The 17500-nt window shown below is 44.8% G+C and overlaps 1 protein-coding gene across 1 annotated transcript in view; it reads left to right on the top strand.

Annotated features, from left to right (window-relative positions):
- The window catches only part of mfsd4aa (major facilitator superfamily domain containing 4Aa), a 25266-nt gene that overhangs the window by 309 nt on the left and 7457 nt on the right, over window positions 1-17500 (top strand). Inside the window, exons 2-5 of the mRNA XM_056612062.1 lie at window positions 13611-13809; window positions 16109-16363; window positions 17001-17148; window positions 17330-17445. Coding sequence (XP_056468037.1) covers window positions 13611-13809; window positions 16109-16363; window positions 17001-17148; window positions 17330-17445 — 718 coding nt within the window. The remainder of the gene's footprint in view (window positions 1-13610; window positions 13810-16108; window positions 16364-17000; window positions 17149-17329; window positions 17446-17500) is intronic.

Below are 17500 nucleotides of genomic sequence, written 5' to 3'. Positions count from 1 at the left end.
ATTAAGCCATTTCATTGGAAACGCATGGGATTAAACATAGGTCGGCTATCCCCGGCACCCCCTAGCTGAGTGTCAAGGTGTCCCTGAGCAAGACGCCTCACCCTGACTGCTCCTGACTAGCTGCCAGTCGCCTTGCGTGTTTGACACCGCCGTCGGTGTGGGTGTATGAATGTGTGAACGTCAGGCGATTTTGTGTAGCGCTTTGATTGGCCACTGGTTAGTACATCGCTTTATTAATACATTCCATTTAGGCTACCATCTAAACAATAACTAACAGCTTAATAAAGAAATCTCAAACTTTAAAAGATTACAAAGATGAAGACATGGCCTATGGGTGCACCCAACCTTTTTTTCTTTATCTTGTTTCTTGAACAGGAATTCAATTGTCAAACACAGTTTTTAATGGTGTTTGATATAATTCATGACTCATGATATAATCAGGTATACACTGCCACTACATCAAGGTGACTTTGACCTGAGTAAATCAAAAAGAGAAATCAACAATCCCTGTCAAGCTTTTATTTTACATATTATATATAACAAGCATATATCTTAACCAACGTTTTTACCCTACATCCTTGTCTTTGTTCGATATTTTTTTGAATTAATCAATTTAGTTGCATTATAAGTTCAATAGGCCTATTATAAATAATGGCAAACACCGGCCACAAACAGACAGTGCTCATGACATTGTCTTTATCTGACTGACCGAGCAGCAGTATGCATGAAACTCATGTGGTCGGCCAACAAGGAGGAGGACTACACAATATGCGTATTTCTAAGGCTGTGTTCACAGAGCCTGTTGTCTGCATCAACAGGTTGCACTTAGAAGTACAATTCATTTTGCAATTGCAAGCTATGTTTCAGGTTGACGTCCTAGAGGTAGTTTTAGAAAATAGAGCTGTATTATGTTATTATAGTATCGGGACAATGAGAAGAGACCTAGAACGATGGTTATGTTGTTATAACTCTAGTTCTATGATTCTAGGCGTAGCCGTTTAGACTCTGCCTTATGGGCTTGTCCCGTGCACACACAGGCGTGACAATTTTAGCAATGCACCAATCAACGTGGGTACCGCCCACATTCCCCAAGGCACCCTGTGTATAAAGAGGCACACAGCAGAATTGGCACCTGAGCAGGTGGGAAACAGCTACGCCTTCAATCATAGAACTAGGGTCATTATAACATAACTATCGTTCTATTTCATCACAGGAAATGCAGCTCCACTTTGCCCCACTAGAATGACAATATCCCTCGACCAAAAAAGAACTGTTGATTTTCTTTGGGAGGACTGAGCATTGGGTCAAAGCAGCGCATAGGAGCTGTCCTTGTAAAGTAACAAGCAGCTCGGGCCCACAGACAGAGCGGCCAACTCACCGGCCCCTTAGTAGAAACCAAAGCCATAAGAGCGCTGTCTTAAAAGTCAGAGCTTCCAAAGGGGCTTGAGACACCGAAAGGGTCCCTTGATAACCCACACAACACTGTGGGAAGATCCTAACGTGGTATAAGCAGTGTTGCTGCTCGATTATGGAAAAAAACATAATCACAATTATTTTGGTCAAGATTGAAATCAAGATTATTCAAACGATTATTTTTGGGTTGGAAAACATGATGTATTTATTCAGCATGTCACTCCAAAAAAAGCTTTGTAACTGAGAACTTTGAAAAAAAATCAGAAAATTTTCAAAAAGAAAATAGTCAAATCTAAAATAATTCACAGAAATGTATCCAGCTGTTCTATAAAACATTGAATAATACAATAAATCGAAAACTCGATTATATTAGTTTTGTGATCGTTTGACGCTGAAATCAAAATCGAGATCGAAGTTTGATTAATCGCCCAGCCCTAATAAGCAGCTGATAAAACAGGCTCAACATGTCTTGCCCCACGCAATAATCTCTTGACCAGTGGGCGATCGGTTACCGTAACAGCCTGCGTGGCCGCCGAAACGGCAGACGCATACTCTGATAGTGGGGAAGGCTCAACGTGGTTCTCCCCAATACACCTGGTCTGGCGGCACCGAGCGGAGTGCGGAGGGCAGCCTGAGCTTGGGGTGCGGAGAGCAGCCTGAGCTTGGGGTGCGGAGAGCAGCCTGAGCTTGGGGTGCGGAAAGCACCCTGAACTTGTGACGCCTGGGATCCAACCTCTGGTGAGCAAGCCACCGCTCTAGTCTGCACAAAAAGAGCAGACCCAGGGAAACCAGAGTGGGCGGCTGTCATCACCCCCAACAGGGGTATGACATGATAGACCTGGTCCTCTCGTGGCGTCTGAGAACCTTCTCCACGTCGTCAGGCCCACATTACACCTTTCCAACTGTCATGGCTGACAGGCCATGAAGGAGAGCGGATTATGCTGTTAGCATCCGCAGCGCTCAGTGAGGCGCATACATACTATCTGGGTGCTCCTCACCCAGGCAACAAAGCACGAGGCGTGCTCGTCGCCTGGTGGAAGCGCTGCCGGGCAGGAGGAGCAGAGGATCTGTGAAAGGGCTATACGTCTTTGCCTTCTTTTTTTCCAAGTGTGAAATTGGCGCTTGTAATTTGTGAGCGAAAAAAATGTCTCCCAAGTTTGCAACTCCTAAACTCCTTTGCATCTTCTCTTCTCAAATGAACTGATACACGTGTACGTGTGTCTTTTTATTTTTATTTTCTACAACTACAAATTCCACTCTCACAGAGGCTCAGTTCAGTTGTTTTGCTCCAATAATAACTTCATAACAGATACAAGATTATATTGCAGCAAAACTCTTGTCTAGCGGTGCTAATGTTAGCCACAAAAATGCTCCTTGACCCAACCAGGACAGCATTATCTGGGGGGATAAGACAAATACACAGTGAGTATTAATTAGGGACTGAGTATAAAACCATGATGTCTCATTACAGACAGACGAGGTTAATGGGGAAAGCCAGGGATGTGGTTAAGATAGCACTTAGTTATCCTCAGTGTGTATTGACTATTTCTGTTGTTGAGTGCCGTGATCATGGGAAGCTGCATATCGTTAGCCTCATAGCATAGTTGCCTCAGTCATATTTTAAGGTTCATCTTGTATTTAGCGTAAAAAATGCTGAGGTCAGATAGCTGACCTTATACATTATAAAAGGTAAAAAGCACTCTGATTGGCTTAGGATATAGCCAATGAGGCCCAGTAAATAGGCAACGTTAGGCGAGTGGAGTTACTTTAGACATCACAATTTGGCCAAAATATGACAAATATGACAAAATATGACATGAGGCTAACAATAATTATGTATGGTGTACCCCTTTTGTCCACAAGCATACCCCATATGGATATGTTCAATGGTTGCCACAGGCCAGTAGGAGTGGTGTCTTTATATGAATGAGGGTCTCAAGGAAATATAAGATTTTGACAGGAAGTGACTCAAAAAGCCACATCAAAGGCTTGTAGCACAAACTGCTAATTAGATGAATTAATAATAATTAATTAATATAGCATTTAGCAATAATCATATGTCTATGAATGTTGTTTACCACCATGGATGCAATAAGATTACTGTGTGTCGAGAGATGTCAATTGTCTGTTACCTCCATCATGTCCTACAACCTGGTCAGTGACCATGGGGACTACGATAAAAAAACCTTTTCAGTTACCAATTATTTCACATTACTTGATCAATGTAACTTTTCACACAATCTGAATATATCAAAACATTTCCTAGAACAGTCAGGTTCGGGAACCTTCCTGCATTTTCGTTCCACCAATGCAATTCTGCCTGCATCTTTTGGTCTGCAGCAATTTGAAAAGAGTTCACAGCAGGAGACTCATGTGGTTTTCTTCGTTGACTGATGTAGACCATTAAGCAGTGAAGGTAAAACAGATAATTTGACATAGGTCTCTCCACTGAGAAAAACAGTGGCCTGTTCTAAAGGCTTGAGGACCTGCTCCAGCTCCTCGAGTAACACCCCTTGCCCACTGTATCCGTCTGTTGACCGATCTGCATGCATTTTGGGTCCGTCCGTTCCGTCGGCGCTGTCTCTTGCGTTCAGAAGTTGAGAAAATGTTAACTTTTCAGGCTGCAACGGATCCATCGGCCAATCAGATCATGGCTCCGTCGGCAAATACCACCCCCCCCATCCGTCAGACACGCCTTCCGTCGTCCGTTGACGGACGGATGCAGTTGGCAAGCTGCGTAAGCTCCAATTGTCATTCCTCAGATCCAGGTACTGCTTCCCACGCTGTGTAACTTCTGGGTCCGAAAGTGTTGCGACCACTGGCCACCGTTGTTCCAAAAGGCGCTTCACCATGTAGTGCGAACTCTTCCATCTTACAGAGACATCCTGGATCAGGGTATGCTCGGCTGTACCCCACTGTTTTTGTTACTGTTTCAGCTTGCTGCTAGCCAGCTCACTTTTCTTGAAATGCTTCACAAGGTACCCTGCAGCCCGGACTGTCCTGTCGATCATGGGATTCTTCTTCAAGGCACGGTTGACCACCAGCTGAAGCGTATGGCCAGCATCATGATGTGACGCACGCTACCCCATGTTTCTCCTCTAGGATGCGAAGAGCTGCAACAACATCACCCGCGTTATCATGTACAATCACCAGTACATTATCTCGAAGGGAGAAATCTAATTTCTCTGCCACCCACTCCACCAAAGAGGCAATATTTTCAGCAGTGGGCCGCTCCTCAAGCGGCATTGTAGTTAAGGTGACAACTAAGTATGCCTCAGTGGCAACACTTGTCCAAGCATCAGTAGTTAGTGATAGTTTGGAAATGCTTTTTTTTTGTTCACTTTTCACTTTTTCAATGGTAGCCAACATTTTTTCTCTCCATTAAGTCAGTGAAGCGGCGCTTGGATGGAAGGGTGTATCCTGAATGGAAAGTGTTAACCATTCACGGAAGCCTTCACCTTCAAAAATAGCAAGGGGCCTCATGTCCTTTACAATCATATGGGGCTTTCACACCAAAAAGAACCAAGAGCCAGTTCCGGGCTGGTGCTAGGGCCAGTTCCAAACAGGTTCCAGCCTTATCACAGTTATGAACCAGTTGGTTTCACAGCGGCCGGAGCCAGCGAGAGCAACGCCATGACGTCACTGCAAACGTCTCCGCTTTCCCAGCAACCCTCGCGCCTTGCCGGAACTGTACAATAAGAAGAAGAACCCTCGCGCCAGTTTCAAACACAACAACAACAATTTCATTTTCACGTCAATCCGTGTATGGTTCTTTGAATATTCGGATTTAAAACAAAATGAGAAAAAACAATTAACAGAGTCGTTTTTTGTTTTTCTGTTTCGGGTTCAAAAAACCAACACACAAAACACAAAAATAAAATGCCGTTTATTAGTTTATTCCATTTGCCCTTTATCCGATTCAAAACCAAATCAGAAAAAAACAAAAAAACAACTCTGTTAATTGTTTTTTCTGATTTTGTTTTAATGGGAATATTCAAAGAACGAACCATACACGGATTCACGTCCATTGTTTACTTCGGTGTTTTAAAAATGCCGGTCTTCGTTGGTCTTCCTGTTTAGGTAAGGATAACCCCGCCCCCTGCCCCCGGCGTAAAAGCAGTTCTAGTTCTAGCCCAGCTCAATCCTGGGGCTGGAGTTAAACCGGTTTTTAGATGCCGGAGCCGGTTCTCTGGCGGTGTGAAACCAAAACACTGGCCTAAAATTTGGAGGCTGAGTGGGAGCAGAATTATCGAGTGTGTTGATCACTCTGATTGTATACAGACTCTGTATACACTCTGATCATTAGGCAGAGCTTTTGTAAAAAGTTAAGTTTAATTTGTCCGCCATTACTCCTCCCGACACCTGAAGTCATTGACAGTAGAAGTGCACTAGAAGTCGACGTTTCTACTGAATGTTAAAGTAAGTAATAATTCATCATTTTTTGTTTTAAATATGCATATCTGTTGAATTTGTATTTTCCTAACGGATTTTCCAACTTGTATTTTCCTTACATATTTTCCATCTCCGATTTGATATACCCTACAAGATAGGCTAATTACGTGCTGGTTATGAAGTATTGGCATTAAACTACAGTTTCTCAAGTTATCTGGCAGTTATTCATTCTAAATTCTTAGAATACCATGCCTTAAGATCATGCTGCCATCCATTATGAACCCTATTCGTCAGTGTTTCAGACCAACATGCATAGCAAACGTAGCAGCTAGCAAGCTAACTAAGTAACTAAGTTCTTTAGCTAACTTCTGTGCAACATTCATGTATGAGTTGCCCGTCAATGAAGCATGTATGGAAAACTAACCGCTAGTCGCTTTTCAACCGTGGCGCACGCCATTGGGGCGAGCCAAGTTCAAGTTCTTGTCGAAACTGTCAAAAGTTCAAATTAAAACTATACTAGTCTGAATGCATTGCACAAGCGTTAATTGACTGCATGGGAAGCTTATCTAACGTTAGCCATTAAGGTCATTCCATTTTTACCCATCAGCACATATACTTTACTCAGAGAAGAGCAACTGTAATGTGGCGCGCTGGCGCCATTAATTATTCCAATTCAATATTTGTGTTAAATGAGTTTCTAAATTGTTCTCTGATTTTGTTGTGATCTAGGATGGACAACCATAATGTTGTCAAGGCAAGATTTAAAGACAGCAAGAACTATGTGATTTGTCCAACACCCTATACATTTGAGGCGTTTTTGGAATGTGGTGAGAATTTTTATATTTTATGGATCAAAATAGTTGAAAAACAATAGTAGAGATAGAGTGTTTTGTTATTTTATTGATCTATTTTCTATAGCTTATATTATGTATCTAAAGGTTTATCTTCTTTAGTTGCCAAGAAATTTGATCTTCCTACAATGGATATCCAAGTCTTTGATGACTCAAAGACAGAAGTTGATCAGGATATTAAATAAATATTTGCTGAAGCAACCTGTTCTTTGTGTCCTGGAAATTGTTATCCCAGAGGCAATTTTTGAAGATAGAACTGATGGTAATTTGCATATTTTTTCACATTAATTACCAACAGTATTCTTTGCATCAGCAATAATAGTGTCTATTGACAGTGGCTGCATGTTGTCAAAGTAGTATTAACATATTAGACCATTGGTATGGTTTTGTATTACAGATTCTTTCAGTTCTCCCATGAAGACTCATTCACCAATAAACACGAATAAAGATTTATTTTGAATGATAACATAAGAGAATATTTTGCATGAAAATCTTTGGAGGGAGCCCCATCATGGATCCAGGACGACGTGTGGACTCGGCATATCCTGCCAGGACTTGCAGGGGCGGAGCCTTCCCCAAAAGAAAGGATGTAACGCTAGAAATAAGTGATAACTCGGCATGTCCTGCCAGGACTGGCAGGGGCGGAGCTCACCCCCAAAAGATGGGATATACAAAAGGGAGTAATGAGAACATACATACCCACTGTAGAAAAGGGGGCAAGGATCTATACTGCTTCTGGAGGATAAATACATAACCAATGTACAACATATTAAGAGTCAATCATATACCACATGAAACCGTTTGCTGAATATACCATTAGCGAGATCAGTGGAAATTTAGAGCACTCTGCAGATGTTGCTGCAGCAAGCCTCGAGTGCCTTCGTGTTGTACCACCGACGTGGTCAATGCACTCACCGGGGTTGCTGCAGTGAACATGAGTACGTCTGTGTTGTTCCACCGACGTGGTCAACTCACGAGTGCCCGTGTTGTGCCACCGACGTGGTCAACGCACTCACCGGGGTTGCAGCCAAACTTTGAGTGTTTGATGTTGTGCCAGCGACGTGGTCAACAAACTCAGAAGTAACAAACTCAGAAGTGCCCGTGTTGTGCCACCGACGTGGTCAACACACTCACAAGTGCCCGTGTTTTGCCACCGACGTGGTCAACGCACTCACCGGAGTTGCTGCAGTGAACATTGAGTGCCACCGACATGGTAAACAAATGGAATATCCCAGTTCTGAGAGAGCACACAAATCTATTCAAGATATTGAGAGTGATAGGCGAGCGTTTGTCTGGTACTTTTGGCAGTGACTTTCGGTAGAAGACGAATTGCGGCAGCCGAAAGTAAACTAGGAAAGCCAGAATCCTGGCATCTTGCATGAATTGAATACCAGCCAAGTTTCTACAAATAGAAGACGGTTTTTGTCTACTGGATTCTAAGCAGTGGAGGATGAAAGCGCAGACAATGGGGGCCGACACTGGGAAACTGATACATATATGGAAATGCAAAATAAATTAAACAAAGCCCATGCATGGCTATAGGCTTTGAGGGTAGACGGAGCTATGGCTTCTGCCATGAAGATCCTAGTGGAGTCTAACAGAGAATTTAAACTGTGTATTGGATCCACATTCGCTGCGGAGCATAGACGTCTGAATTCCTGGAAACGGAAACGGGAGAGAGAATCAGCTAGAACATTATAGTGACCAGGTATATGCGCGGATTTTATGATGACATTGAGAGTAACGGACTGCCATGTTAGACGTCTGAGCAGAGACATAATAGTAGCGCACGCATATCGCTTTGTATTATTCATTGCCAACACTGCTTCGTTATCGCAGAACATGGTTATGCATTTACGACGCCATTCTTGCCCCCACGAAACGCTAGCAGCCACGATTGGGTAAAGTTTGAAGAGTACAAATGACTCGGACCCGAGGGCGAATGTGCGAAATTCGGCTAGTCATCTTTCGGCAAACCATTGCCCTTGGAATTAACCCCAAACCCGACCGAGGGCGCCGCATCGGTAAGTAGTTTGAGATAATCTGATGATTTGGGCATGTCATTATAAAAGAAAGATATACCGTTCCAATTAACAAGGAGAAACAACCAGAATTTGAGGTCAGACCTGCAGCCTTTGTTGAGGTATATTATGTTGTTCAGATTTGGGACAGAAAGGGCCAGAGTTAGAAGACGAGAGATGAACGAGCGCCCTTAAGGTATAAAGCGCAATCCTAACTTCTGCTCAATCAATTTCCAATCAAAACAAAAGTACCTAAAACTTGCCAAAAAACCCTGGACTACTTTGCACTCAACCAAATTAGAAAATGTTGGATATTCTTACCTGGACAACCCACGCTCTGAGGGCAGAGGAGGGGGTACTGCTGCTGTTTACCATCAAGACCTCCAACCCCACCCACTCACCATCCCTGCTGCCCCATCATTTGAACACCTGGCTTTCAAACTCAGACTGCACAAGAATTCTGGTCTCACAGTACACGCCCTCACCTACAAAGAGCACATGCACCTCTACAAAGCAGCACTTAACAAACCCCATTCTGTCTACTACTCTGGCATCATTCATTCTAGATCCTCCAACCCACGCACTCTTTTTTTCCACCATAAATAAACTCCTCAAACCCCAGGATAACATCTCATCCTCATTCACCCCGGAGAAATGCAATAAATTCCTATCATTTTTCAGAAATCATCCACAACCAGCTTGCCACCTCCTCTGCAACAAGCCTTGACTCAGAAACTCCACTTCCTTCAACCTCTGACCACCAGCTTTCCATCTTCTCACCCATAACCACAGCAGACCTCTTTAAAATACTCTCCACCATGAAATCTTCCACCTCCCCCCTGGGCCCCATGCCCTCATCTCTCTCACCCCACTCATCACAGACACCATCATCTCCTCCCTAAACCCTGGCACCGTTCCCCCACTGCTTAAGCTTGCTGCCATCACCCCCTTCCTTAAAAAACCCGGCCTTAACTCCGACGACCCCAACAACTTTAGACCCATCTCCAACCTTACATTCCTCTCAAATCTACTGGAAAGGGCCGTCGCAACACAACTCAAGCAATACCTCCTCTCCAATAACCTGTATGAAACATTCCAATCCGGCTTCCGAACCTACCACAGCACTGAAACAGCCCTACTTAAAGTCACCAACGACCTCCTACTCTCCTCTGACTCCGGCTCCCTCACCATTCTCCTCCTCCTCGACCTTAGTGCCGCCTTCAACACCATCAATCACTCCATCCTCCTCAGCCGTCTGCACTCCATTGGCATCACTGACTCCGCCCTCTCCTGGTTCACCTCCTAAGATTCCAATACATCTCCATCAACAACCACAATCCCACACCATCCCTGTCTCACACGGAGTCTCCCAAGGTTCAGTGCTTGGCCCCATCCTCTTCATCCTCTACATGCTCCAACTAGCTCACATCATCCGCCGCAATTGTCTTCAATTTCACTGTTACGCCGACGATACCCAACTGTACATCACCACCACAGCCATTACTCCTGCCATCCCCTCCACTCTCACCAACTGTCTCACTGACATCAAAACCTGGATGGACCACAACTTCCTCAAACTCAACGGCAATAAAACTGAAATGATCATCTTCGGCCCTAAAACCATCATCCCCACGTCCCAGAACTTCTCACTTTGCATCGATGGTCACTCTGTCCCCCCCCCCAGGTCAGAAACCGCAGCATCATCATGGAGCCCACGCTCTCCTTCAAGTCACACATAAACAATGTCAGAAAAACATCCTTCTTCCACCTCCGCAACATTGCACGCCTTCGACCCACTCTATCATCCTCAGCTGCCGAAACACTAATCCACACCATCATCACTTGCAGACTCGACTATTGCAAAAGCATTCTGTATGGCCTCCCCTCCAATATTCTTCAAAAACTGCAATATATACAAAACTCTGCTGCCTGACTGCTTACTCACTACCCCTCCAGAGAACACATCACTCCCATCCTCCGTCAAATTCATTGGCTTCCAATAAAACAACGCATCAATTTCAAGATCCTCCTCACCGCCTACAAAGCGCTAAACAACTTTACACCCTTGTACATAACAGATCTCCTCCATCGCCACTCCCCCACTCGCCGCCTACGCTCCAATGATGCCAACCTTCTCACCCCCATCACCAAGACCAAGTACCGCACCCTGGGGGGCAGAGCCTTTGCCATCGCCGACCCTACCATCTGGAACTCCCTACCTCTGGCCATCTGAAACTCTGATGCACTCTGTTTATTCAAAAGTCAACTTAAAACCTATTTCTTCAGGACCACCTACAACATTTGACTAATCATCCTCCGCCATCTTCCAACCTCTCCTGCTCTCTTAATGTGTTGCCTATTGTTGTGGTGTTGTTTATTTTTTCCTTTCTTATTTGTAAAGTGTCTATGAGCATTTAGAAAAGCGCTATAAAAAAGTGATCAATTATTATTATTTATTATAGGAGCATTATTACAATGCAGAAAATGATGTGGATACCTGTCCTGGAAAATAAAAACACTTCAGAAGGAGGCATCAGAGAGACGACCTAAGCGCTCACAGTCACGGCGATCACAAAACTGTGCAGTTTTTGATGTTGGTCACTGCTTATATTAGCTTGACCCCCGTATAATTTTGGGCTCAAATGAACACACAGTATGTGTTTTATTTGTTAGAATTTTGACCTGTTTTCTTGTTCATTTTTCCAAAATGCAAATTGTTGTAATATCCTTTGAAGTAAGGCAAACATTTTTGACTATGTACATACTTTTGATCGTGTGTGGTCATCCTGGCCTGTAGTTTTGTGAATACTTCGTGCTTCAGAAAGAAAAGCCTTACCATGTAACATTCATGTTATCTGCAATCATTTTAGGTGGACCAAGAACTGACAGAGATCCTTTTGAAGAGGCTAACTGGTTGAATGTCAGTGTCAGGAAGCTATTGCCCTGATGAAGCACCCCGCTGATGAGGCAGTGGTAAAGGCAAAGATGATTTGGTGGTTAACTCTGATCTACCGTCAGAAGGTTTTGCATGACCCTGACAAGTCATCTGAAATTCTGGCCATTTTCCCACGGTTCATGGAAATACCAGGCCTGGTATGTCAACCTTATTTTTCTACGTACTAATGTGAAATCTGAAGGTGATTTTGGGTTGTAGTTAATATGTGTTGGGTAAAAGATATCGTCTCTACTTTGTGATTTTGTGTAGATTGATCAAGATTTTAGTCTTCTTTTCAGAGTCAACCTCTGCAAAGCTGTTGGAGAAGTGGTCTACCAACATAAAACCAAAGGTCATCTCACAGAGCCGTGACCTCGCACAGACTGGGGAGGTACAAGATCTCATCCAGAATGCCGTTGCCACTGAAGTCGAAGAAGGTAAATATATTGTCCCATCGTAATTGCAATGGAATTGATTAATTACTGAGAAATTAAGGGTACTGCCTTATACTGGTTTTTCATCCATAATTCGTAGGTTAAAGTGAGTAGGAGGAGGTCTTCAAACTTGCATATTTTATTGTGTTATCTGTGCCTCCAGATTGGGACAGTGACATGTCTTCCCTTCTCCTGCTGGTTCATCTTTTGTCACCCTCCAGTCAAGGCCGCAAGCGACCGGTAAAGATTTCAGCCAGACAAACATGTGACTGACTTGTGGCGAAGAAGTAAAAGCTGAAGAAGGAAACTAGATGGAAAAAGTGTGTGCTTCAAAACGTGATGCCGTTTTTACGACTTTGCCACCTACGGAGTTTGTTATGTACGATCATTCGCCATGTTATTTCCCATAGACATTTGACCGAGGGAACCGGATGTCTCGGAGGCTGGACTTATTCTTCAGAGGTCTATTCACCTCTTCTCTCAGTCTTCATCTTCTCATCTCTGTCTTCCTCCTTTTTTTTGTCTTCTTCTTATGTCTTTGCAACCTCTTCTTTACTCATTTTATTTGTTTTATTGTATTTTTATTGTTTTCATTGTATTATATATTGTTTCTGTATTATTTATTGTCTTTGTAATCACAAGTGAATTCACTGCAATAATGAAAAGAAGTGCCTGAGAAATAAAGTGAGACATGGGTATACATCTTGTTTGGTAAATTATTTCAGTTAATTGTTAGTCGTAAAACAGAAGAAATGCATGATTATAAAAAATACCTCTGAAAAGGGTTGATAAATGACTCTTATATGAGGATAAACAACTCTGAAAGTTAAAGGTTGGGTATGGAATTCGCTTTTTTGGCCATTTTTGCAAAATTACTTAAAATCCTTATCATAACCCACTTACAGCCACTGAGTTAGAAGTACTGACATGAAAATTCAACAAGTCTATCATCTGTGGAACGGGCAGGGCTCGAAAAACTCCAGACAATGATTTCCAGAGCCACCGAGTTGCATTGGACAGTAAGTACGTCAATCAAACGGTCGCACTGCAATTCCCCTCCCCCGCTCCCCGCGCGACCCCTTCGTGCACGTACTCAAAGCTCGTGACCCAGAGCAAGCTTCTGTTTGTTGTTATCCTGCGGTAGCTACTGGAGCTAGCTAACTAGCTAATGGCTCGCTCTCGCGCATCTGTGTTCTGTGGAGTCAGAGTCAGCGTTGAAGGAGAGGGGGTAGGACCATTTGAGTTGTTTATTTTCAAAATCTGCTGGCGTTTCGCAAATCCCATACCCAACCTTTAAGGAAAATGGGTTAGAGGCATTTTGTAATTTCTCTCAATAGAGTTGAGGCAGCTCTGAACTGAGTAGAATAGTGCTAGATTTACAACAGTGGAGGGAGGTGGACAAAAGTTACCACGGTTACCAAAATGGATGATGTGTGGTAGTTAGTCGAACAATGAACGAATCAACTACCTTTTTTAGCAGTATTCATAAGTGTTGGTGGGATGGGCAATGGGTGGGTGATTAACATGAGTTAATGAACTGTGCCATTGTATCATCCTCCCTCAGACTGGACCTCTCTCTGTGTGCTCTCTTCTGGAGCACCCTCCTCATCTCCGTGGCGTTTTCCCTCATCCCGCTCTGTTACAACCTGTCGCTGCTGGCCTTCGTCATGGTGATAGCTGGCATGGCAATGGGGGTGGTTGAAACCATCACAAACCTGCAGCTGGTGAAGATCTACCAGAAGGACTCAGCCATATTCCTACAGGTGAGTAGAGAGTGTGTGTCTATTTTTTCCATCAGAGTTGAATCGCCAGGGCTGTGTTGTCTGGAGCCTTGTGCTCCTGGTAGGGTCTCCCATGGCAGAGTGGCCTCAGGGGATGGGCCAGACTAAGAATGGTTCACCAAGACCCCATGGAAAATCATGAAAGCGGTGGAGAGACCCTGCCCGGAGGAAGCCAGGCCCCCATCTGGAGCCAGGCAGAGACGGAGGGCTCGCCGGCAAGCGCCTGGTGGCCGGGTTTGCGACGGAACCCGGCCAAGCACAGCCTGAAATAGTGACGTGCCCCCCCCACCCCCCACCCACTGGGCTCAGATGCGCTGCCACATGGGTGGCAGTGAAGGTCAAGGGTCTTGACGGACCAGACCCGAGCGGCAGAAGCTGGGGGAAAGGAACCGGGGCTTGTGAGGGCGATGGAGCGCTACAAATTAGATCTGGAGGGGCTTACCTCTACACACATTTTCCGCTCCGGTACCGTACTCCAGGATAGGGTTTGGAATCTATTCTTCTCCGGAGATGCCCAGGGCGTGAGACGCCGGGCGGGTGTGGGGATACTCATAAATCCCCGGCTGAGTGCTGCGGTGTTGGAGTTTATCCCAGTGGACGAGAGGGTTGCCTCTGCCTAAGGGTGGTGGGGAAAACTCTGACTGTTGTTTGTGCATACGCACCAAAAGGCAGCTCAGAGGATTCTGCCTTCTTGGAGACCCTGAATGGATTCCTGAATGGGGCTCCAGTAGGGGAATCCGTAGTTCTGCTGGGAGAATTCAACGCCCACTTGGGGAATGATAGACACTTGGAGAGACGTGATGGGGAGGAACGGCCTCCCTGATCTAAGCCTAAGTCGTCTGTTGTTAAACTTCTGTGCTAGTCATGGATTGTCTATAACAAACACCATGTTCCAACATAAGGATGCTCATAAGTGTACAACCGCCCACCTTGTTGGTGAGTTGGATCAGGGAATGGGGGAAGACTCTGGACAGACCTGGTCAGCGTCAACGTCTGGAGGTGGCCCCCCTTCCTAGGGATCTTCAACTCACACCTCAGATGGAGCTATATTCAGCTTTTATTTTAGGGTTAGACATCATATCCAACATCATATCAACATCATATCATATGAGTATGACATGATGTCGGATTTGTATATATATATATTTTATATACATATTATATATTCATGAACGTGTGAAATGTTGCACTACTCTGTTCATAGGAATTGAAACCAGGCAAGCTGCTTGCTTAACAAATGCAGGATTAATCATCCCCATGCAAAGTTTAGACGAAGACGACCCAGCGGACATGAATATACACTCTCCGGGCTGCTACTTCAGCCTGCTTGCTCAGAGCCTGTCGTACAGAACTCAGTTCTTGACTTGATGGACAGAGGCAATATGGAGAAATGTTTTTTCATAGTAGGGAACCAGAGGCAAACCTTTATTCTGTCAAAGTTTGAAGCTCCGCCTAAATGGGAATTTTCATACACATACGCTATCTAGGTAGAGGTTGAGGTGGTTCCCAGAGACTCTCTCTGTTCTTTGACCTGTCAAGCACTCTGTGGTGACACCAAACCATGATGTTATGCCCAACTACAAGGCCTCAATGAATTCCCAGGCTTTGTAAGGGGACGGTACTGCATTCTAGTGACGGCAGATGGGACAATATATTCCATTCCAATAAATAACCCACTCACTGCAACAGAGTCAATCACTCCAAACAGTCGATGTATCTCCTGTGTTGATCATGCTCGTCTCCGTCTGCTATGTCTGCTCTTCTAACAAGCTCTCCATCTACCTCACCTCATTTCTAATCGGAAATCATCATTGGAAAGAGAGGTGCCGGGACATCCCAGCATGCTTTGCAGGGAACGGTATCTGTTTTACGTGACATTGGTTTAGTGGTGAGGGAAGAGAGGGACATGCTAAACAGGGATATATGTTTCCCTTATCTGTTATATGATATTGCTTAGTCAAATTTGTTATTAAAAAAATTCATATTCATTCTCTTTGTCATTGTAGTTGTTCTTGTCATTTTGTCATTCTTCTCGCTCCGGGGACGGTTAACAGGCATGCACTGCTCATTGAGAGTAACAGAAACTACATTAGGGCAGAACAGGGGTTGAAGAATGCTAAAATCCACAACCCTCTCTCAGCCTACCACCTACAGCTGACGACTTATCATATCAAAAACAATGTCATATAACATCTTCGATTGTAATGTATTATTATACACTAACCCTATCACATGTAACATCACGATAATATAACATTATCACCAATCGCTCCCTCCATAGTTTCTGCACTTCTTCATTGGCCTGGGTGCCCTGGTGGTCCCCCTGATGGTCGACCCCTTCCTGTCTGATGGCTGCTTCCTGGGCCAGAACCTGACCTCCAACGGCACCGCCGCGGCCCCCAGCCCCTACCACCCCTACGTGATCCTGGAGCAAGAGATGGCCTGGCGACAAAACAGCTCCCTGCAGCCGCCCCCCACCGAGCGAGCGGCCGCAAGCCGCAGCGGCCTGGCCTTCTGGGTCATGGCTCTGGTCAACGTAAGGGCCGGCACAGGGGGGGCGGCCTGGCCTTCTGGGTCATGGCTCTGGTCAACGTAAGGGCCAGCACAGGGGGGCGGCCTGGCCTTCTGGGTCATGGCTCTGGTCACCATAAGGGCCGGTACAGGGCTCAGGAAGGAGGGATCAGAGAACGAAGAAAGATAGCATAAGATTCTACACAAGGCTAACTACTATCTTAAGTGCAAGGACGTACAACATCCAATAAGTGCGTACATTAAGTGCCACGAAGTACAACATACGGGGGGGGGGGGGGCTATGCAGGCTATGCAGAGTCTAGTTGAACTCTGACTCACATTATGAATACAACTTTATTTAGATTACATCCTTTTGGTTTGTAAATTAGTCTCCTGCTAGTCAGCTTTTTTCATGACTTCTACGGTTACGATTCAAAAGTACTTTGAGAAAGGCAGAGGGTCTGAGAGGGTTAGAGGAAGTGAGTTTGATGAGTGCCCTTAGACTTCAAGGATATATCAAATATTGACATACATTGTGTGTGTGTGTGTGTGTGTGTGTGTGTGTGTGTGTGTGTGTGTGTGTGTGTGTGTGTGTGTGTGTGTGTGTGTGTGTGTGTGTGTGTGTGTGTGTGTGTGTGTGTGTGTGTGTGTGTGTGTTCCAGCTGCCTGTCCCGCTAGTAGTGTTCATCTTGATGTACAAAAAGCGCTTGCTGCCTTGCTCAAGGACCGGCACTCATCTTCTGGACAGACGAGAACCTCAGGAGCCCGAGTCCTTCTCTTCAACGAGTCCACTGGAGGAACAACAGCAGTGTGAGACCTGCTTATAAATATATATTTATGTATGTATATATACATGTATGTATTATGTATTTATTCATGCATCATTTTAAGAGTCCTTTTCCTAGAGTTGTTCCCACCTGAGTTGGTCCTGAGATGAAGTGTCTGTGAAAGGGGTCTATTTTAAAGATGCGTACCACCCCTTGTCCCCCAGGTCCTGTTGGGTTGTTCAGGTGCTTTAACGTCAGCAAGCTGAGGGACCGGCCCCCCTTTTTCTTCCTGCTGCATGTCCTGGCAGGAGCCATCCTCTTCTGCACTGACGGCATTATAGTGAGCACACACACACACACCCCTGCATTTGTATGTATTACAACATTAAAGTTGG

Source organism: Gadus chalcogrammus, chromosome 1 (genome assembly GCF_026213295.1).
Source record: "Gadus chalcogrammus isolate NIFS_2021 chromosome 1, NIFS_Gcha_1.0, whole genome shotgun sequence".
NCBI classification, from domain to species: Eukaryota; Metazoa; Chordata; class Actinopteri; order Gadiformes; family Gadidae; genus Gadus; species Gadus chalcogrammus.
This window is presented reverse-complemented; position numbering and strand designations above follow the sequence as displayed.